The sequence below is a fragment of the Mobula birostris genome, chromosome 14 (genome assembly GCF_030028105.1).
Source record: "Mobula birostris isolate sMobBir1 chromosome 14, sMobBir1.hap1, whole genome shotgun sequence".
NCBI classification, from domain to species: Eukaryota; Metazoa; Chordata; class Chondrichthyes; order Myliobatiformes; family Myliobatidae; genus Mobula; species Mobula birostris.
Window position 1 is genome coordinate 14,802,198 of NC_092383.1, and position 23,229 is coordinate 14,825,426.

A 23,229-nucleotide genomic window follows, 5' to 3' on the forward strand; every position below is an offset into this window, starting at 1 on the left:
CAAAACATCGACTGTTTACTCTTTTCCATAGATGCTACCCGATCTGTTGAGTTCCTCCAATATTGTGTGTGTTGCTTTGGATTTCCAGCATCTGCAGATTTTCTCACATCTCTTCACAACTCCATCTACGACATCACTTTCAAGGAATTATGGATCTACAGTATAGTATACTCACAAATCTCTGTTCTACTGCATACCATACAAGTCCCATCCTGCTTTGTCCCTTCAAAGTGCAACACCTCATACTTGTCTGCATTAAATTCCATCTACCACTTTACAACCCCTTTTCCCCAGATGGTTCAGATCCCCACTGCAAGCTTTGATAGCCTTCCTCACTGTCCATTATTACTGGTATCATCTGCAAATTTGCTAATCCTATTTATCACACGAGGCAATACAAGATTGAGGTCAAATATAGCTAGAATAGAGGTCCAGTCCCAGAAGGTACTAAAAAACAGACAGATCTTGGTGTACATGGATAAGAAGCCTTCAAGGCAATGGGACAGTTAGATAAGGTGATTAAAGAATACATGGCAAGGTATAGAATACAAGAGGAGAGAGATTATGATACAATGACATAAATCATTAGTTAGCCCACAGCAGGAGTACAGTTCTGATGCATATTATAGGAAGGATGAGATTGCACTGGACTGAGTGCAGAGGATAATACAGGATGCTCCTTGAGATGGAGTGTTTCATCTATGAAGAGAAACCTAATAGGCTGGATTTGCTTCCTTTGAAATGAAGACTAATGGATGACCTGAGGGTGACAAGGTTATGAAGGCCATAGGTAAGAGTAGAGAGAGAATATTTTTTCTCCTTAGCAGAGGCAACTACAATGATAGGCCATACATTAAAGACAAGAGGTAGTCAAATTAGAGTGAATTTGTGGAAGAAATTTTCTCTCAGAAATCAGGAAGGCACTGCCTGAGCATTTGTGGAGGCAGATATCTTCATAACATTTCTGAAATATTTAGAGGAACACCTTTAGAGACCATGATGTAACAGGTCAAATATGATAGGTTCTCAATGGCCAGCAGACAATGGGTTAAATGGTCTGTCTCCGTGCTATATGACTATCTGTTCTGAGTGCATCCCATTTACTGTACCTTGATTGTGGTGCCCACTGTACGATGGAGCGTGCCCTCAGTGATATGACGAGATATCCTTAAGGATAGGGTACTACTCCTCAGATACCATAATGGTCAGATACTTCTGACTTTGAGGTTGGGGATGCAGAACTGTGGGTGGGTGTGAGGTAAGGGGTTTGTTTTGCTGCTGTTGTTTTGTTACTTGTTATGTTCTGTTTTGTGGGCTCTGTGTTGTTCTGCCAAGCATTGTGGGCATACAACGTAGGCGACGGAATGTGTGGTGACTCTTGCCGGCTTCCCTCAGCTTGTGCTGGTTGTTAACGCAAAGACGCATTTCATTGTACATATCCATGTGCATGTGATAACTAAATGAATCCGAGTGTGAACCTACAAATTTGTGGAGAACAAGGTCAACAAGGTTTATACCAGTTGATTGGATAGAGAAAACAAAAACCCAATTTAAAATATAAAGAGAAAGATGTAGGATGCAAAAACAATACCCCTTCAAATTGCTTAAGTATTACTGTGATGGTAATAATTAGGATTAAACCTGGCATAATAAAAAAACAAATGTTTCCAACTTCAATACCTCATACAGCATGAGCCTCACATCAGCCTGCTGACTAAGGCAACGTCTTAGACTGCTCAAAATTTCCAAACACAGGGCTTCATTGGCAGAGGCATTGTAGCTTGAGTGCACATCCACTTGCACCTGGAAAACAAGGTAACTTTGCTCACTACTTACAATAATTATAAAGTCAAGGCAATTGCATGATTATCTGGTTTAACTTGTCCTGCCACTTTTCATGGTCAGGCAGCTTTCAGATTTGATCCCCAAGACATGCCTTTCAACGAAGCACAAATTCAATCCAAAATGATCATCTCAGATTATTCCTCCCTGACAACCAACCTGTGAGCCAAGAGTTTCTCTCCCAGTTGAATCAGAAGGTCTCAATTTCAATTTCTTCCACTAGGTGGCAGGATATTTCTCATTTTCATTTATTTCTCAGTTCAAAGCACTAATACAGGTAGACCCAAAAGTACAATTTAAATTTTTCTTTGTCCTTCTTCCACAAGTACATAAAGCATGCAGGTAACCCTATTGGGATAACAGAAGCTTACCTTTAAAAAATTCATAATCCCTAAAAATATAAGATACAGAACAAAATTCACTCCAGTGGGATTTGTGTGTAAAAATAAAAGGGGAAAACCCAGATAGCTCATCAATAAAACATCATGCACCTTTGAGCTCTGGTGGCCATTCATTTCAATTCCACTTACTATTCCCATTCTGAAATATTGGTCCATAGCCTCCTCTATTGCCATAATGATGCCCACTCAAGCCATCAGATTGAATGCAACACCTCATATTCCATCTGGGTAGCCTCCGGCCTGATGGCACAAACATTATCTTTTCTAACTTCCCATAATTTCTCCCCCAATTCACCTTCTGTCTTTTTGTATTCCCTGTTCTGGCTCCCCTCTCACCCCTTAACCTCCCCTGCCCATCACCTCCTTCTGGTGCCCCCTTCTCCTTCCTTTTATTCCATGGTCCGACCTCACAAATTAGATTCCTGCTTCTTCAGCCCTTTACCTCTTACACCCATCACCTCCCAGTTTCTTACTTCATTCCCCCCACCCCCACCTTCCCCCCTCACAGTTTCACCTATCACCTGCCAGTTAGTCCTCTTCCCTCTTCCTTCCAGTACTCATGAAGGGTCCTAGCCAGAAATAGCGACTGTTTATTCCTCTCTATAGATGCTGGCCGGCTGACTGAGTTCCTCCAGCACTTTGTGCATATCGCTCAAGATTTCCGGCTGTGAGACTGCCCCGGGCTGCTGTTCCTTGGGTCCGCGACCTTTGTGGTGATTTCCCCCACTAATATGATGAACTGAATACAGAGGCTTTGCATCTGTTCTGGGGATTTGGATCTATGGGCTCAATTTGGTTTGGAATGCTGTTGTTGCTACTCGCTTCTATTGTTTGCGTGATCTGTGTTTTTTTCCCCCTCTGTGCTTAATAAGGGTTGGTCTTTATTTTTTTTCTAACTGGGTTCTTTCAGGTTCCTTGCTTTGTGGCTGCCTGTAAGCAAACAAATCTCAAGGTTGTATAATTTATACATTCGTTGATCATAAATGGACTTCGAATCTCTCGAGTTTATCATGATAGCTATTATAGGTAGACAGAACTAGAAAGAATAAATACAGATTATTTACCTGACTGGCTGTGAGAGTTTGAGTGCACTGACTGTAAGCTAGACTTCCCAACAACTTGAAGTTCTTCAGCAGCAGCAGAAAGCCAGCGACTGCTGACTTCCGGGAGTCCAAATGGCTGAAGGAAACAAAGCAGGGGAGAGGGCAAGAGGGGAAAAAGCAGTAAGATTTATAAAATGTTTGTAGTATAGTATTACAAATGCAATTAATAATCTTTTTAATAGGGGCAAAATTAATCTCATATTATCCTGATGAACAGAGCAACCTCTTTCCCTCAGCAGTACAGTGGCCAGGAGCCAACAAGTGGCAAATCATAACCATTCAATATTTTCTCTCTGATGTGCCTCAGTTGCACAACATTTCAGTGAAATAATTGCAAAACTGGTTATAACAAATAAATCCTAAATTTGAATAATTCAAGGAAATTCCCGGAACTGGGGTCCATGAACCCCTTGTTTAATGTTATTGGTATATGGTATAAAAAGGCAAAACTTCCAATTATCTAGAAAGTTAAGAAATCTGCATTGAATATACAAGCTAAAAGCAGCACAGGTAGTAATATATCACAAGGAAAAAAATGATTCTGCGGATGCTGGAAATCCAGAGTAACTAACACAGAGACACACACACACACACACACACACACACACACACAGTCAATGTTTCCGGCCAAGACCTGCCCTGATGAAAGTATTGGTCTGAAATGCTGATTTTTTAATTCCCCTCCATCTATGTAGCGTCACCTGCTGAGTTCCTCCAGCATCTTGTGTGCTTTACTCTGTAATAAGTCATTACTTCCATTTACATGGCCTTAAAGCAAGGTATACAACAAATAAATTATATATAATGGCCATTGTCACAAACAACTGGAAGCAAATACAAGATAAACAAATCTTGCTACAGAGCAGCTATATTATACAAAACAATAGTTAGATATCTGTACTGGAAAATTCAAGACTTTCCATTTAACACACCAGGGGGTAGAAGTTCATCTTTGGTCACCAGCAACAAACACTTTTGAGTGATTGAACCATTGTGGAGGATACAAAAGCAAATCATTCTGTTTCAAAGAAACCAATGGAACCAAATGCATAGTAGGCAAGTATATTTGCCAATTGGTATTCTCACATGCATTTAGCACCAGCAATCAAAGATGGAAGAGTAAGCACAGCTTATCAAATGAAAATAGATTCAGAATTAAATTCCTCTGCTTCTCTTTGAACTTTTTGTCGTTGAGGTGCATACTCAAAGTCCAAAAGTATGAAGTAAATTTATTATCAATGAACATGTGTGCCATCACTTACTACCCTGAGATTCATTTTCTTGTGGACATTCACAGTAAGTACAAAGAAACAGAATAGACTCAATGAAAGACTGCACACAAGACAGACAAACATCCAAGGTATAAAAGACGATGAACTGTATAAATTACAAACAAGGGTAAATCTGCAGATGCTGGAAATCCAGAACACACACAAAATCTTGTGTGTTAAACTGTATAAATATAAAAAGAGCAAAAAAAAAACTCTAATAAATAAATAAGAAATAAATATCAAGAGCATGAGAATAAGAGCCTTTAAAAGTGCATGCATAGGTTGTAAGAGCAGTTCAGTTCAGTAAGCGAAGTTGCATAAAGTTATCACCTCTGGTTCAACAGCCTGATGGTGAGGGGTTAAAAACTATTACTGAACCTGCTGGTGTGGGTCCTGAGGCTCCTGTGACTCCCTCCTGAAGGTAGCAGCAAGAGAGCATGGTCTAGATGGTGGGAGTCCGTGCTGATGGATGCTGCTTTCCTGTGACAGTACTCCTAGCTGATGTGCTCAATGGCAAGGAGGGCTTTGCCCTGAATGTCTTTTTCTCCCCCCTTGTATTGTCATCATCCAGCTTCATTTCACAGCCAATCAGATAGAATTGAGTAAATTTTGTGCATTACCCCAAGCCAGCAAGCAACTCTTGCAAGACCAGGTGACAGAGTGAGGGATTTAAGGGGTCCTTTTAACTCCTCCTTCCCCAGAGAGAAGAGAGTACCTGGAATACACTGCGAGACAGTGGAGGAAGCAGGAGTAACTTACAGTATTAAAAAAAATGTCGAGATGAGCACTTGAGTTGCTTAGACATAGAAGCCATGGATTAAGTTATTATCCTACAGCTATCAGGCTCCTGAACTAGCATGGATAACTTCTCTCAACTCAACTCTGACTGATCACTGAACAACAACTCTAGAATTCATGTTCTCAGTGTTATTTATCTATTTCTGCATCTGAACAGTTTGTCTCCTTCTGCACATTGGTTGTTTGTCAGTCTTAGTGCATAGTTTTCAATTGATATTGTGAATGCCTGCAAGAAAATGAACCTCAAGGGTAGTATATGGTGTTATATACATACTTTGATAATATGTCTACTTTGAACATTGAACTGCTGGAAGATCAAATTAACAGTTGAACCTCCACGGGTCAGTGCGAATGTGTGGTCCAGATGGCCTGTTTCCTTGCTGTATGATAATTCCTACTGTTTAATGCTTGGTATGCACAGAGGTAACAAATTCAAAAAAGGATAACAATTCAATTCCTTCTCCTAAAATTCTATGTTTCAATTAAATAGCCACTGAGGGAAGGTAGATCTGGAGTCAATAAAAATGCCTAGACCTCAACACCGTGTAAGAGATACCAAGTAGCTTCTGGTACCTGTGGGGAGGAAAGTTCCGAGTGTAAACACAGAATACCCAAGATCAATATTTTAATTGTACTGTAAGGTTTCACTGCTAATGTAATGGCTTCTCTGTAATGTTCCACTGCTGAAGTAATGGTTTCTCTGTAGCAGCAATGTTTGGGTTATGTTCTTTCTAGTGTGTCTGGGAGCCAGGAATTCGCGGTCTTTTGCCCGGGAGAGAAGACACGAATGAAGAGTTGGTAGACACAGTCAGACGGAGTGGACTTGGAGCGAGGGTCCGAAGGTCAGTGACGATCGGAGGGGGTCGATGGTGGACGAACGGCCTCATCAGTGAGCTCCAACGTTGCACATTAAACTGTCTCATGAGAATGGGCCTTTTTTCTTTTTTTTGTTTTCTTTACTAACCATATAGTCAAATTAAGAAATATAAAGCTCAATCGTTTAATTACATATTGTGTATTGTTTGTTATTTAATGGCACTATTTTGTAACAGAGGACACATCGCGTGGCATCCACCCAAACAAGATTTAAGTTTGGCCGGGTCAGGGGGCTATCATCCCCTATATTAAGCCGCTACCCAAAGCAAGAGTTACATAATATACAAGTTTTTAAAAAAAACTGACCGTTAAAGGGTTGTTTTTGTAACTTCAATATTTTTTCTTATAAGCACTCTTGAAATGGTTGTCATTCAATAGATTAAATAATTCACAGGCTCTGCCGAACAGTCAGAAATTAACACTTATTTGCCACCAAGGTGGTTTTTAGCAGAATAAAACCTACTGCCGCTCCAGCTGGCCGTTATTTTCTCACCTGGAAAACATGGCTTTCCGCAAGACCAAAATTAACGAATCCTTCATGGACACACTGATTTTCAGCAGAGGCTTTAAAACGAAAAGGTATTATTAAATGAATCATAATTAAACAGACCTAATCATCACTGACTTCACATCACATCAAAAATGGGCTGAATGTTGAAATTGCATGTAGTGCACAGCTATCCCAAGTTAACCGATTTTGTTCGCAGGGACAAGAAAGAGCAAAAGCCCATCCCATATTACTGTCAATTGCAGCATCATACATGAAGGTAGACATTTCATCAGAATTCAAGGAATAATTGAATCTTAGAACTGTATTTCAGCTATTGTGCAGTAACTCAAAACGTTTCATGGAAATAATTAATGCATTCATAACCTACTAGAATTCTATAATATCAGTTCGTGCACATTGACCCCAACACTGTTTATGTATATGCTAATGATCTCCAAAATGGAGGCTGTTATGTCACATGACTGAAGAAAAGTGTGCAAATTGACAGAAGTGTACCCAAGTAGTCATAATTTTCCTGGGTTTCTGCATTGGACTATTTAATAACCAACTGAAACTCTGAAGAAGCAGACAAATTGAGATCTTTATTTTTTTTTAATTTAGAGATACAGCACCATAACTGGCCCTTCCAGCCTAACAAGGCAACACAAGGCAACACTGTCCAATTATATCCATGTGACCAATTAATTGAAACATTTTTGGAATGTTGGAGGAAACCAGAGCATATGGATGAAACCCAAGCAGTCACAAGAAGAACGTACAAACTGCTTACAGACAGAAGCAGGAATTGAACCCAGGACACGTACGTGTGAGAGTGTGTGAGAGAGAGAGAGCCAGCAAGAGAACGAGAGAGAGAAGGGGAGGAAGGAAGGGTGAGGGAGAGAGGAGAGAGGAGGCAGGTGGGGAAGGAGAGAGGCTGGGAAGGGGAGAGGGAGGGAGAGAGGGGAGGTGATGGATGATTGGGTATATTTAAAGTGGAGGTTCATAGGTTCTTAATTAGTAAGGGCATGAAAAAGTTACGGGGAGATGGCAGGAGAATGGGGTTGAGGGGGATGATAAATCAGCCATGATGGAATGGCAGAGCATCAATAGGCTGAGTGGCCTAATTCTGCCCCTATGCCTTATGGTCTATCTTACCATATAAAAATCCAAATAACCCAAGCTGATAGATAAATAAAGTACCAGTTCAAACCCCTGGAATGTGGTTCACAATAAAACCACCAGCATTGAGATCAAGCTGACATAAGTTTGGATCAAAGTTTGTTAGTGATATCACTATGTTTTATATTGAAACATACCATAGCTTTTTTTAGATTAGAAATTACAGAAGATAACAGAGGGAACACAAGGTTTTACCTGCACAGCCTTTAATAGTCCCTGGACAGTACTGAGGGGCAAATAGGAAAGGTGATCAAATGTCTCAATAACCTTGGAGGAAGAATCCAGGAGAATGAGGGGAGCAGATGTGACAATATCAGATAGCAAATCTGAGAAAGACAAAAAAAAATACTTTCTACACACATTCCATGTCAGTGTAACCTTTTAAAAAAACAGTGATTAAGAAACAAACCACATAGGACTAGACATGATTCATTAGTTACCGTCTGAACCATATTAAAAGGATTTTATAAATCCAAAGTTGCACTGTATTCGCAGAAGCAGCAATTCTGACCACAACAAGGGCAACTGAAATTGCTGATTAAAAGCTCAACATGCAGAGGAAGAAATTAAACCATAATGTCTTTAGATTCTGTGTGTTTGCCATCTCCACCTGATGTGTGAAATACTAATCAGGTGAATAATAAACAAGAGGTTCTGCAGATGCTCGAAATCTAGAGCATCACACAAAATGTTTGAGGAAATCAGAAGGTCTGGCAACATTTATGGAGAGAAATAATCAGTTGACTGGTCCTGATGAAAATGTTGACCTATTTCTATACATGTGTGGTGGAGAGAATATTGACTTGTGGTATCACACCCTGGTTTCAAAACACCAATGCCCTTGCATGGAAAAGCCAACAAAAAGTAGTGGATGGAGCCCAGTCCATCACGGCTAAAGCCCTCCCCACTATTTGAACACATCTACACAGAGCAGTCACAGGAAAGCAGCATCCATCAACAAAGATGCCCATGATCCAGGCCATGCCCTCTTCTCGCTGCTGCCATCAGCAAGGTGGTACAGGAGCCTCAGGACCTGCACTACTAGGCTCTGGAACAGTTATTACCCCTCAACATTCAGGCTCTTGAACCAGAGGCAATAACTTCACTGGCCCCCTTACTGAACTGTTCCCACAATCTGTGGACTCACTTTCAAGGAATCCTCATCTCACAGTCATCGCTCATTTATTTGTTATTATTATGTTTCTGTTTCTTTGTGTATTTGAAGAGTTTGTTTTATTTTTGCACATTGGTTGTTCTCTGTCCTGTTGGATGGGGTCTTTCATTGATTCTATTACAATTCTTGTATTTATTTATTTATTGAAATGCAGTGAATAGGCCCTTCTGGCAACCCCTGATTTAACCCTAGCCTAATCATAAGACAATTTGCAATGACTAATTAACGTATCAACCTTTGGACTGTGGGTGGAAACCGAAGCATCAGAGGACATCCATGTAACCAAGGGGAGAATGTACAGACAGTGGCGGGAATCGAACCCAGATTGCTGTACTGTTAAGCATTGTGCTAACCACTATGCTACTGTATTGTCCTACTTACCGTGATTACCCACAAGAAAATGAATCCCAGGGCTGTATATGGTGACATACATGTACTTAGATAACCTAGTTTGAACTTTGAAGGGTCTCAACCTGAAACATTGACCGTTTGTTCCTCTCCATAGATGCTGCCTGAACTGCTGAGTTCCTCCAGTGTCGCGCATGTGCGCGCGCGCGTGTGTGTGTGTGTGTGTGTGTGTGTTCGTTCGCTCGTTGGGTGAATAAGCTGAATGCAAAAGTTTTCAAATCAACTTGCTTTACACCCAGCCTATTAAGACTATTCTTTCATTTTCAACGTTCTTGTACATCTACTTGCCTATGTATTGACTGATGGGCGAGGTTGTTTTTGTCACCACCCTGTTCAGAACTTGCTCCAAGATTTCACTTCTAATTGGCTCATGCACCTGAATAAATAGGTAGGGGAGGGGAGTTGGGGCAGGGAGGGAAAAATGATAACAAGTAGATTTAAAAAAAAAAAAAATTTTGTTGCATCTCAGGCACACTGGATGTTCAAAATAGAAAGCAGAAAAGATTAAAAGGCAAGATTACTAAATTAAAACATTAAAAACTGCTAATCCTCAGAACAAGATCCAAACCTTATGTCTACTCCAGCTGCTTAGGTGAGTTTAAAGTATTTGTGTAACATATCTTTCAATGTCTTCTAGAATATTTTATCCTCAGGAATAAAAATTAAGTTCATTGTAAATTGTTCCCCGCAAAATGCATCTGCACCTTCCTACACTCAGTAGCCACTGACTGTATGTTTGTGGTCTTCTGCCACCTTGGTCCATCCACTTCAAGGTTTGACATGTTGTGCTTTCATAAGACCATAAGATATAGAAGCACAAGTAGGCAATTTGGCCCATTGAGTCTACTCCGTCATTTCATCATGGCGAATCCACTTCCCTCTCAGCCCCAATTCTCCTGCCTTCTCCCCATACCTCTTCCTGCCCTGACTAATCAAGAATCTACCAACCTCCTCTGCATACTATTATTGCAACACAATAGTTTGTTGCTCTCCTGTCAGCTTGAACCATTCTTCTCTGACTTCTCTTATTAACAAGGCGTTCTTTCCCCCGCAGAACAGCCACTCACACGATGCTTTTCGTTTCTCGCACCATTCTCTGCAAACTCGAGAGACTGTTTATGCATGAAAATCCCAGGAGATCAGCAGTTTCTGAGAAACTCAAACCACCCCGTCTGGCACAAACAATCATTCCACAGTCAAAGACACTTACATCATATTTCTACCCCCATTGTGATGTTTGGTCTGAACAACAAATGAACCTCTTAACCATGTCTCCATGCTTTTATGCACTGAGTTGCTTCCACGTCATTGGCTAATTAGGTATTTTGTATTAATGAGTAGGTGTACAGGTGTACCTAAAAAAGTAGCCATTGAATATGTATCACTGAAACTAAAGACAGATTGATTTAATTACAGACACAGATCACATTCACCTTGAAAGTTTCCAGAAGAATCTTGGCTCCCAGCCTAGAAGCTTGTTGTGCTGGCGTTTTTGAGGCTATTGAATTGATCTCCATAACTTTCCCAAAAGGACCCCCCTTTGGCCCAAAGGAATCCATGAGTATAAAGCCCAGCTGTACCAGTGACTGAGTAACATGGTCCCAACCAAACACACTACATAAAGAAACAACAAAAATGTTTCAGATGGAGTGCAAACAATTCATACACTATAAAGAAGAGCTTACAATTATAGATAGTTAAAATATTCAGTGGTTAAATCACTACTCTGCAAGGGACAATAAAATCCTGCGGGCTGCCCCCGGTTGTTCAAATACATACTGAATTTCACTGTGTATTTCAAGGTACATGTGAAAAGCAAACTTGAATCTTGATCTTCATCATAAAGTGCAAAATGAAGATCTCAACTGTGTATTGAAAGTACGCGTTCGTCAGCAGAGTGAACGGGTCGCAAATGGTATGCTGATCATGCAACAAGCAAAAGATCTATCACGACAAACTGAAAATTGAAGGCAATTATTAATATTCAGCAGGCTGGTTGCAGAAATTTTTTAAAAAGACACGGCATTAAATTTTTAAAGATTTTTAGAAGTTTAAAGATAAAGCATCTGCTGATCACAAAGCAGCAGAGAAATAAACTCATTGTTTGCGAAGACCATCACTGATGAAAATCTAACACTAGAACAAGTCTACACTGCTCATTGTTCTTATACACTCAATCAACCTTATAAAAAGTAAAATACAAATGGTGTACTGTAACCTTTTAATCAAAACACCGCATCGTAGTTGGAGACAGTTGATTCAGGTATTCCCTCAGTGTTGCTCTGCTGCTCGTTACCCTGCGCACGTTATATTTTGTAATAATTTTTTAACTGTTGAACAAGTCTAAGATAAAGACTGCTCACTGGTAGCACATAAATTCAGAGTCAAAAATTATGGCGACCCCTAAGCTATCTCTTTATATGTTCCAAAATATGAAACACAAGACCCCAAGCATTTTGGATAAGAGGTACTCAACCCGTACTTCCATTATAAGACCATAAAACATCGGAGCAGAATTAGGCCATTCAGCCGATCAAATCTGCTCCACCATTCCAACGTGACTGATTTATTATCCCCTTCAACCTCATTTATCTGCCACTCTTCTTTAACACCCTTATTAATTATGAACCTGTGAACCTCACACTTTAAGTATACCCAATGATTTGGCTTCCGCAGCCATCTATGCTGATGAATTCTGGAGATTCAACATCCCCTGGCTAAAGAAATTCCTCATCTCTATCCTAAAGGGACATCCTTGTACTCTGAGGCTCTACCCTCTGGTCCTAGACTCCCCCACTATAGGAAACATCGGCTCCATGTCCACTCTATCTAGGCCTTTCAATATTCAGTAGGATTTAATGAGATTCCCTCCCCCCCACCCCCCCCCCAGCCCCAAATCTTCTGAACCCCAGGAAGTACAGGCTCAGAGTCATTATAATACTAAATGAAGACTGGCTAGGTAGGCATTTTACTGTAGTAACAGATGCCCTCCTCTTTAAAGCAAATAGAAAAAAAAATAAAACTGGCATTGCAGTAAATGCCTGAAGTTCTTTTAATAACAAAAAAGTGAAAAAACCTGGTGAAAGTCACTGAACTGGAACAATAGCTGCTCATCCTTCCACAGCTCTGACAGGTTTGCCGTGTTTTTCCAGCACTCTGTTTCTGCTTTGCCATTCACAGAATTTTGTTTTTGTAAAAATACAAACCTGTTTGTCACTGTCTCCAGAATAATTTCTGACACGCTGCATTGACCAGGGATCAAGTCCTGGAGAAATTTTGAATTCTGCTGAAACAGTCTATCTTTAAAACTCCTAACAGTCACTGTTTTTAGAAAGTCAAATACCTAGAGAGATAAACAAACAAAATCATCAAAACTTACTTACCATAAAAGCAATTCCTACACACGCCTTAGCCAAACGTCAACAAGAGTTTAATTTCAATAACTTCAGGAGATTATAAATATTTTAAATTATATTGAGATATTCATGAATATGCAGTGGAAATTAAATAAAGACAGTTCTTGACATCAGGTAAGTCTTTCCTCACAACCATCATACCCTATCAAAAGAATTTATTTTATATATTATGCATTTCCATCTTTTTGTTAAAACCATGTTAAAATTATTTAGAGGCAAAGGATTCAAAGTTCAAAAAAAAGTCAGAATACCTACGATCGTCCCATGCGTTATCTGACAAAGCTAATCTCTTACTGTAAGCACAATCCCAACTGATTAACACGTTCTCTGGAGACACATTCACCCCAAATATGCAATCAAATTCTTTTCAATACATGCCAGAATCCCAATATGCATTACAATTCTGATAAATGCAGATTTCCAGTTTGATAAAATTCAGAGATTAAATCCTATCTTTATTTGTGACATGTACAGTGAAGCATACAGTGAAATGCACTGTTTCGTCAACAGCCAACACGGTCTGAGATCTGCTTTGGGGGGGGGGGGGGTGCAGCCTCCAATTGTCCCCACGATTTCAGGGGCAACATGCATGCCCACAATCGAGTAACCCTTTCAAATCCATACATCTTCGGAATGTGGAAGTAAACCAGTGCAAATCCATGCAGCCACGCACAAACTCCCTATAAACAGTGGCAGAAATTGAACCTCGATTTTAAACCCGGCGCTGTAATAGTATTACAGTAATCCATCATGATACCGTGCCACCCATTGTTATTCAGCTTAACAAGATTCAGTTTTTATTAACTATGCCCCCCCCCCCATTATTTTAAGGCACCATAACAACACAGTGGTTAGTGCGACACTATTACAACTCAGGGCGTCCTGAAGCCTGCAGTTCAATTCCAGCACCGCCCGTATGTTCTCCCCTTCACCATGTGGGTTTCCTCCAGGTCCTCTGGTTTCCTCCCATAGTCTGAAGAAGTAGCGGTTAGTAGTTTACAATTTACAACTGGTAGTTTACAATTTAGTAGTTTACAATTTACAACTGGTTGTTGTAAATTGTCCTGTGATTTGTTTAGTCTGAAATAGGTGGTTTGCTGGGCAGTGCAGTTTGTTGAGCTGGGGAAGGGGCTGTTCCACACTCACTCTAAATAAATAAGTTTACAGTCACTTGCTCTGTGGGCAGGATTTAAAACTCCAGTGCCAACAGTTCTAACTTGCTATTTAAATTTAATCCCAGAAACACAAAATCTTCAGGAAGACAAAAGAATATTACAAATAAAACACTTGCCTATGTCGAACCCCTCTGCTCTCGTATTGCAAACATTAATTGGTTTCTACTAGCTGCCTAACCAATCAGTTACAAGGATTACACAGAACCTAAATCACTTGACTCAAGCTGAGAATTTGAAACTAGAAGCAAAATAATTAATCATTTTAAAAAGTTGTAACTGAGATCAATACAAGCTGAGCCTCAGCATTTAAAAAAGTTAAAAGAGCACATGGCTAAGAGAAGCAAGATATAGGCCAAATAGCTTGGATTAATATGCAGCCTTGTTCATGGTTTCTGAATGGAGTATAATATTTTGAAATTGCCTTAACATATTCATTCTGAATGTCATTAAGTGACTGCTACTATGCAAAATTTAACTAATCTACATAAAATGCGCTTGTCTTTTAAGTCTGAGAGAACCAACTCAGTCTGACCAGTAAGGATTGCGAGCTGGAATTTCCTCAATTTTTAGCACTTGCATGAGCAATCACAGAAGACCCCAGAACTCAGAGAGCAGACACTGAGATGTGAGTGCTGAGCAAGAGAAGACCAGTCAAGGACAGGCAAAAATGGATTCTGCAGAGGATAACAGAACGAAAGTGAGAAGGAATTAAAGACGATCTGGGTCAACAGTGAAACTTCAGAATGGTTCTGGGATACTTAAGGTGACACAGAAGTTTAGTGGTATCAGGAAATATACTAATCAGAGGAAACACAGGAGAGATGTAAGAGATGAAAAGATACTGGTGAGGAAGGGAGAACAAATTACAGGAGGTAGGGGCTAGGAACTATTGCACGTATGGATGAGTAGATGAAACCCTGAACCTATGAATGCAGACTGATACTTCAAACTTCATGTGGATAGATCCTTTAGCTAACACTGAAGCACACTTCAGCCCCATTTCAGAATTTGAAGTCCATGCCTCTAATACAATCTTGTATGCTAATCAGTAACATTGCACCCTAGCTGCCTTGATTAGAGAACGTAACCTTCAAGGAAAGGTCAAGAAAGCTGGCGCGTTTCTCTCAGGAGGACGGGAGGTGTGTATGATGATAAGAGGCACAGATAGAGTGGAGAGCTGGTATCCTTTTCCCGCAGAGGACAAGAGGACATATTTCTAAGGTTTTTGGGCATTGCTCATCACCTCGGATGGCAGCCTACCTAGGAGAAGGAAAACTGATTTTAAACCTCCGCAGCCTTGCAGCCATGGGAAAAGGCTTCGGGAGTAAACAAAGAGGAAGAAATCCAGAGCCAGAATCCCCAAGGCAGTTTGATGTTGTTTACAGCTTCACTCTGGCAACCTCTGCGACGACACTGGTGCCAAGCTGTATCGGCGTTTGCCCTTCCCTTGGACTACATCAGTGACATGGGGGCGAGAAGCTACTGCATGGGCATCAGCTGGTTCTTCAAATCTTCACACCCAGGCTTATGCCCTGAAGAGGACACAGTCCACCACAGCCGCAAGCCCATGATCCCCTGGGATCAACGGTTGCCTACTACTACTACTACCAAGGTGATTGGAGAAAAGTATAGGGAGGGATGACAGAGGTAGCTTGTTTTGTTTTAAAACATAGGGAGTGGCAAGTACAAGGAACGCACCTTGATGGTAGAAGCAGATACATTAAGGACTTTTAACCAACTCTTAGATAGGCACATGGATGAAAAAAAGAGAGAGATATGTGGGAGAGAAGGGTTACATTGAAATAGGTTAAACAATCAGCAAAACACTGTAAGCCAAAATGCTTTTATGCAAATGTAGATTGAATTTTCAGAACTCTAAACAATTAAGTAAAATCCAATCAGGTCATATCAAAATATTGTGCTTTGCAGTTTATTTTTAAGCCTACATCATCTATGATCAATAATCTAATGCCTAATTACATGACTGTTCAGTGTAGACAATCTTTTCGTTCAGCTCTCACTCAAGTCTACTTGCAGATTCCAAATTAAACACAGTAATGGAAAAAATGAACATACCTGATCCTCAAATCGGTGTATCCTTGCTACCGATAGCAAAAGCGCAATGCTAAAAGAGCAGAGAACTCGACCAGTGTCTCCTTGTTGACCAGCCTAGACAGATGACAAACAAGGCTTTTAATAGTCAGACCAATCTGACTTACATTTCAAATATACAAATAGAATTATTGGGGAAAAAAAAATTGTCCTTTTCAACTGCAATTTTTGGTCACAGGATTTGTTACCTCTTCAACCATTAGGCAGGGCGAATGCCAGTTCTTGAGTGACTATATTACCCTTCTGTAACTAACTATTCAGAGAAACAAGACATCAGTGTTGTATAAAAAAAAACAAAAAAATTCTGCGGCTGCTGAGGGAGAAGTTGAGGGGAAGACAAGTCTGGTGGTGGCACTGCACAGAAGGTGGCACAAAGTTGAAAGTACATTTATTATAAAAGTATGTCTGCAGTATACAACCCCAAGATTCATCTTGCACCAGACAGCCACGAAACAAAGAAACACCATCGAACCCATCCAACAAAAAAGTCAAACACCCAACATGAAAAAAACAAATCTCATAAACGACAAGAGCAAATAACACACAGAATATTAAACATCAAACTGCATAGTCCTTGAAACAGTATAGGAATATTCACTTTAGTTCAGTTCAATTTAACGCTGTGTTATTCATTAACCGCAGGCTGCAGAGCCAGTTCACATCAAAGACAAGTTTTGATAAGGCATTTTAGGACAGGGATAAGTTAAATGATAAACAAGGAAACAACCAAAGGGTCCTCTGCAATGAATATCTGGAAGAGATGAGATAGAGTATCAATGGTCAAAGTTGGAGACTTGGTGGTCAAGTATCCTACTTTTTGTTACAGGTAATGGGGAAGAAATAAAATGGAGTAACAGTGGATAAAACCACCCATCTTAAATTATGAACAAGAAATTCTGCAGATGCCATAAATCCAGAGAAACACCCACAACATGCTGGAGGAACTCAACAGGTCAGGCAGCATATGTGGAAAGGAATAAACAGTCAATGTTTCAGCTAGAAACATTGTTTATGGAATTCTGATGAAGGATCTCGACCCAAAACATCCACTGTTCATTCTTTTCCATAGATGCTGCCTGACCCACTAAGTTCCTCCAGCATTTTGTGTGTGCTATCTTGACAAGTTTCAATCTGAATCAATGCTTAAACAGTAAAGTTGTAAGACCGTCTTTACACTTCTTTAAATTTTCACATTATTGTGGATCAGTTATCAATTCAAGAATAATCAAATATATATTGAATATGCAATGAATTATGCAATGAAATATGCAACCCTCTGCAATGAATTATGTAGCTGCAGCTTTTGAATGGAAATAGAACATGCTTCTACAGAGTCAGAAATACAATAACTACTAGCAAAATAGACATTAGGAAAGTCCAAAACTTAGAAATGTTCAAAAACTTTTACTATTGATTATCCCAACTTTTGGACAAGCAAGCTTACACACATTTATTCCACAAAGTATCCTCATATTGTAAATAAAAGGCATAAAATATATCTAACAACATACAAAGGCAACTACAGCTTGGAACAACTACCAATTCTAGGCAAGGACAAACTACTGAAACCCTAAACATGGCCAAAAACCTCCAAGGCATGGAAATCTCACTGGGATGTGGTCATCAACCAGAAAGGCAATTATCAGCCCCATCTCTATAGGACATGAACAGAGGGGGCAGGAGTGAACACATACAAAAGTAAAAACATATTTAAACAATTGCTCAGATTTCTCTTCCATGGTCCAAGCATAATCAGACACTCTTTAAATGATGCCCCTTAGCAGGGCCACATATGAGCAGAACCATACATGTGATTTTAAGATAAATGTTAATACCATTTACAATCAGTACAAGTGTCCATTTGCCTATCCTCAGAGGATCTGTAACATATTTCCAGAGATACCCTGGTGCATTCAGATTTTCGATGAAAATCAAAAACACGCCACACCATATATTACATATTCATATTCAATTCCTGCCAGACCCTCAGAATCACAATTTTTCTTTGCATCAATCTCCTCTCATTTGCAAACTAAAGACATTTGAATCCAAATTTCAATATTACCTCAATTGTTTTGTCTCTACTTTGTCATAGGACTATCCATGCCCTTCAACAGTAAGGCAGAAGCTGTTAACAGAAATTGGACCTTACCACACCTTTAGATATTTGAGTAGGTCACGTCCCAAGTTGTGGTCCAACTTGATAGCAAATACAATGTGAAGAATTACGGTTCCTTCTATGTGACGGAGCTGGTCGCTTGGCACAGTTGCAGCTTCCAATTCCATGGACCTTTAAAATGAAAGCCAAAGCCCAAGTCAGCACATGAAAGGAACAGGGAAGCAGTTTATGGAATAGGAAACCCAGAATTTCTACAACATTCAAGAGACTCTAATCAGAAAGCAAGGTACGTGTTGAACATGACTGAAAAGCAAGAAGTGACAGTGTTTTTATTGCCGTTAAGTAATTCATCAGACATGGAGAGAGTCAGCTCAGATATATACTCCATGACCACGTTATTAGGTGCAGGAGTGGAGCTTGGTTGGCCTTCTGCTGATGTAGCCCATCCACTTCAAGGTTCGACATGTTGTGCATTCATAGATGCTCTTCTGCACTCCACTGTTGTAACACGTGATTATCTGAGTTACTGTCACCTTCCTGTCAGCTTGAACCAGTCTGGCCATTCTCTTCTAACCACTCTCATTAACAAGGTGTTTTCTCCCACAGAACTGCCACTCATTAGATTTTTTTTTTTTGTTTCTCGCACCACTCTTTGTAAGCCCTAGAGATTTTTATGTGCAAAAAAAAAAAATCACAGATCTAGTTTCTAAGATACTCAAACTACCCTGTTTGACACTACAGTTAGATCACATTTCTTCCCCGTTCTGATGTTTGGTCTGAGCAACAAATGAACCTGTTGACCATATCTACATGCGTTTATGCATTGAGTTGCTGCCACATGATTGACTGTTAAGATATTTACATTAACAAGGAGCACAGGTGTACCTAATAAAGTGGCCACTAAGTGTATACTACATTCAGTCCCAATGAACACGGGTATAATGGTCATTTTAAGTCTGAAATGGTTGAAACTCACTCAGTTTCTATCTGTTCTTCTTTTTGCAATTGATCCTGCTGATGGAAAAATGTTATGATTCCTTCCAAAAGAGTTTTCTTACAACCCTGTTGAATCAGAAGAATAAATACCAAAATGCATTGACTTCCAAATTTTTCATCTCCAAATGCAATACTACAAATATTATGTATACTTCCTTATTGCAAAAAAAATGGCCAAACTGCATTTATTAAAATCTGAATCATCACGAAGAACTGATGTCGATCATCAAATCTTAGATTGCCACAACACCACCAACAGCCTTTCTACCATCTTACCTTAGCAGAAAGGAGGAGTAACTGGTAGACAAGTGGAGGCAGCTCCTGCAAATCCAATGTAGGGAACATCTTCAGAACCTTTGCCATAACAAACTGAAGTTCTTCTGTACTGACAGGTACATCCCTTTAAGAATGAGAGCAAATAAGAATATCCATTTACATATAGTGTTTATATCATGAAATTCACTTAAATGAAGATGTTGTTTTTATTTTGCTTCCCTCTCCCATAAAAATCAGTGATTAAACTAACCAAGCTACGCAAACTTTACCTAAACATGGATGTGAGGTGAATCAAGCACTTTGGATCCCATCTGAAAAAAAAACTCAAACTATGAAGAATATAGTCACAACACTCATTTATCCAAAAAGAATTCCAAGAATAACTTAAACATAGAAATATATATAGTTCTTATATACCCAACTAAATATAGGATGGAGATGGAAATACAAACGCAGAATGATGGATACTTGGGAGTGACGTGCTCCATTTCTAGGCCAAACAGTCTCTTGACTCTGACTCACAAGTCCGATAGTGGAACCAGCCACAGGGATATGTGACACAGTTAATCTACAGTCATTTGCTGTTTTACAGCTTGCACGGCACTTTCTGGAGAAAACAGAGGGAGATCTCCACAGGCATTTTGCACCCCATTACCCACCACTCAAAATACAGAAAAGCTAATCCTGGAACAATTTACTAAGTAGTAAACGACATTTTTAGAACAGTACTACACATGTTGTGAGGATATACAGGAGAGAAGAAAGTGAAAAACTTTGCAGCTTAAGATTTCATAACATAATAAATTACCAAGAACCTTTCCTGTTCAATAGATTTTATACTTTTGTGGTTCACTGCTTCTTGGTCAAGCATCTAATTCCCAAACTAGCTCCCACTAACAATATGTTTATTTTCACACAGTCAGACATGTTGCTACTTGCCTACTTGAGCATAAAGTGTTTATCAACTGCTTTTTATATTCTTCACCACACAAATGACCTGGCAAAACAAACAGAACAAAACCATGTAATGTTATACATCACAAGCTGTTAAAATCCCTTAAAAGGTAGGCCATTTATGACAAAAATGTTTTAAACAAGATCAAGGAACAAAACATAATACATGCCTCACCTCATGCAGTTAAACTAATTTTGCCTACCTCCAGCATAATTTAGGCTTTCTTGAGTGGCCAGAACAGTAAGTATTGTAGGGAACAAATCCAGCGATTTGCCATTCATAATGCAGCCTCCTTTGATGGCATCAACATACAGACTTGCTAATTCAGCTAGAGTAGCTCCAGGCAACTGGTGAGCCTAAAATCACAATATCAGATTATGAGAACAGTATTTATTTATCCCAAATGGATCCCGTAACTTGTAAATCACCACCACGCTCCACCGTTCGTTTAATCATTATGTAAATATATACTTCAGTCACAAGAACTGGAGAGCTGGTGTACATTATTTCCTCTAGAACTAAAATAAATCTCGATTTCAAAGAAATAGTTAGTATCACTAATGGTGAACATTCAGCCTGGTGAACTATCTGGTTAACTAATGTCTTTTATAGAAGGCAATCTACCATCAAAACAAGAACCCACAAAGTGTTCTCAGAAATGCTGTTGATCACCATATTCCACAAAGGTATATTTAAAATTAAGCTCGCCATCTCTTATGTGATACAGTGATATCACAGGAATTGTGGATATATAGGTTTTTTCCTCTCAAAACAATACCGCTGTTTCAATGGAGGAGTTTGTGTATAATGGATACCAACTAAATCATCTTCTCCACTAGTAATGACTACTTTTTTTAAAAAGTGGTTGAATAGAACTACACAATTTTTAAACACCCAATTACTGAACAATCTAGGAACACTAGCTCATTATTCCTCTTTTGTACTATTTATTCTGTAACTTTCAGTAATTTTTATATCTTGCACTGTACGACTACTGCAAAACAACAAATTTTTTGACATATGTCAGTGATAATAAAACCAATTCTGATTCTAAATATCAACGGTCAATGTAAATTTATTATCGAAGTGCATGTATGTCACCATATACAACCTGAGATTTGTTTTCTTGTGGGAAAACTCAATAAATCTATAGAATAACCATGACAGAATCAATGAAAGACCACACCAACTTGGGCATTGAACCATAGTGCAGAAGACAACAGATTATGCAAATACAAAATGAAAAGAAATAATAACAGTAAATAAATAACCAATAAATGTAGAGAACATGAGATGAGGAGTCTTTGAAAGTAAGTCCATGGGTTGTGGGAATATTTCAATGATGGGACCAGTGAGGTTGAGTGAAGTTATCCCCTTTCGCTCAAGAACCTGATGGTTGAGGGGTAATAACTGTTCCTGAACCTGGTAGTGTGAGTCCTGAGGATCATGTACCCTCTTCTTGATATCAGCAACGAGAAGAAAGCACATCCTGGGTGGTGGGGGTCCCTACTTTCCTACAACTGCATTTCATGTATTGGTGCTCAATGGTGGGGAGGGCTTTACTCATGATGGACTGGGGCATATCTACTACTTCTTGCAGGATTTTCCATTCAAGGGCATTGGTGTTTCCATACCAGGCTGTATGCAGCCAGTCAACACTCCCCACTACACTTTTATAGAAGATTGTCAAAGTTTTCTTCATAATTGCACTTTCATCCTGCGCCCAGGACAGATCCTCTGAAATAACACCAAGATATTTAAAATTGCTGACCCTCTAGACTTCTTATCCTCCAATGAGGACTGGTTCATGGACCTCTGGTTTCCTTCTCCTGAAATCAATAATCAGCTTCTTGGTTATTGAGTAAGAGGTTGTTGTTATGGGACCACTCAGCCAGATCTTCAGTCTCCCTCCTGTATGCTGATTCATCACCACCTTTAATTCAGCCTACAGCAATGGCGTCATCAATAAAATTGAGGATGGCATTGGAGCTGTGCTTAGACACACAGTCATAAGTGTAGCCCTACATTGAAAGCATAAGCACGCATGCATTTGTATACATGCATAGATCTGGATACTTTGTAGGTATTTGTTTTACAATTGAGAGCTTGGCCAAGGTAATAACATCTTAGCAAACTAAATTATCCACCAAGGTAATGCAGCAGATGGCACAACGCTTTTAAGCATGACGACTATAGTCATACTTTATTGATTCCGAGGGAAATTGGTTTTCATTACAGTTGCACCATAAATAATTAAATAGTGATATGTAAATTATGCCAGTAAATTATGAAATAAGTCCAGGACCAGCCTATTGGCTCAGGGTGTCTGACCCTCCAAGGGAGGAGTTGTAAAGTTTGATGGCCACAGGCAGGAATAACTTCCTATGATGCTCTGTGCTGCATCTCGGTGGAATGAGTCTCTGGATGAATGTACTCCTGTGCCCAACCAGACCATTATGTAGTGGATGGGAGACATTGTCCAAGATGGCATGCAACTTGGACAACATTGTCTTTTCAGACACCACCAGAGAGTCCAGTTCCATCCCCACAACATCACTGGCCTTGCGAATGAGTTTGTTGATCCTGTTGGTGTTGACTATACAAAAGATCAGGGTTTGATTCCCACAGCTGTCTGCAA

General features: G+C 39.6%; 1 protein-coding gene across 1 annotated transcript in view; it reads right to left on the reverse strand.

Annotated features, from left to right (window-relative positions):
* fanci (FA complementation group I) overlaps positions 1–23,229 on the reverse strand; it is an 81,650-nt gene that overhangs the window by 49,400 nt on the left and 9,021 nt on the right. The window contains exons 5-18 of the mRNA XM_072278123.1: positions 20,794–20,947; positions 20,576–20,633; positions 19,906–19,947; positions 19,637–19,760; positions 19,341–19,426; positions 18,403–18,535; positions 16,210–16,302; positions 12,749–12,885; positions 10,976–11,156; positions 9,831–9,918; positions 8,156–8,286; positions 6,785–6,855; positions 3,308–3,422; positions 1,681–1,803 (exon numbers count right to left, since the gene is read on the reverse strand). Coding sequence (XP_072134224.1) covers positions 1,681–1,803; positions 3,308–3,422; positions 6,785–6,855; positions 8,156–8,286; positions 9,831–9,918; positions 10,976–11,156; positions 12,749–12,885; positions 16,210–16,302; positions 18,403–18,535; positions 19,341–19,426; positions 19,637–19,760; positions 19,906–19,947; positions 20,576–20,633; positions 20,794–20,947 — 1,536 coding nt within the window. The remainder of the gene's footprint in view (positions 1–1,680; positions 1,804–3,307; positions 3,423–6,784; positions 6,856–8,155; positions 8,287–9,830; positions 9,919–10,975; positions 11,157–12,748; positions 12,886–16,209; positions 16,303–18,402; positions 18,536–19,340; positions 19,427–19,636; positions 19,761–19,905; positions 19,948–20,575; positions 20,634–20,793; positions 20,948–23,229) is intronic.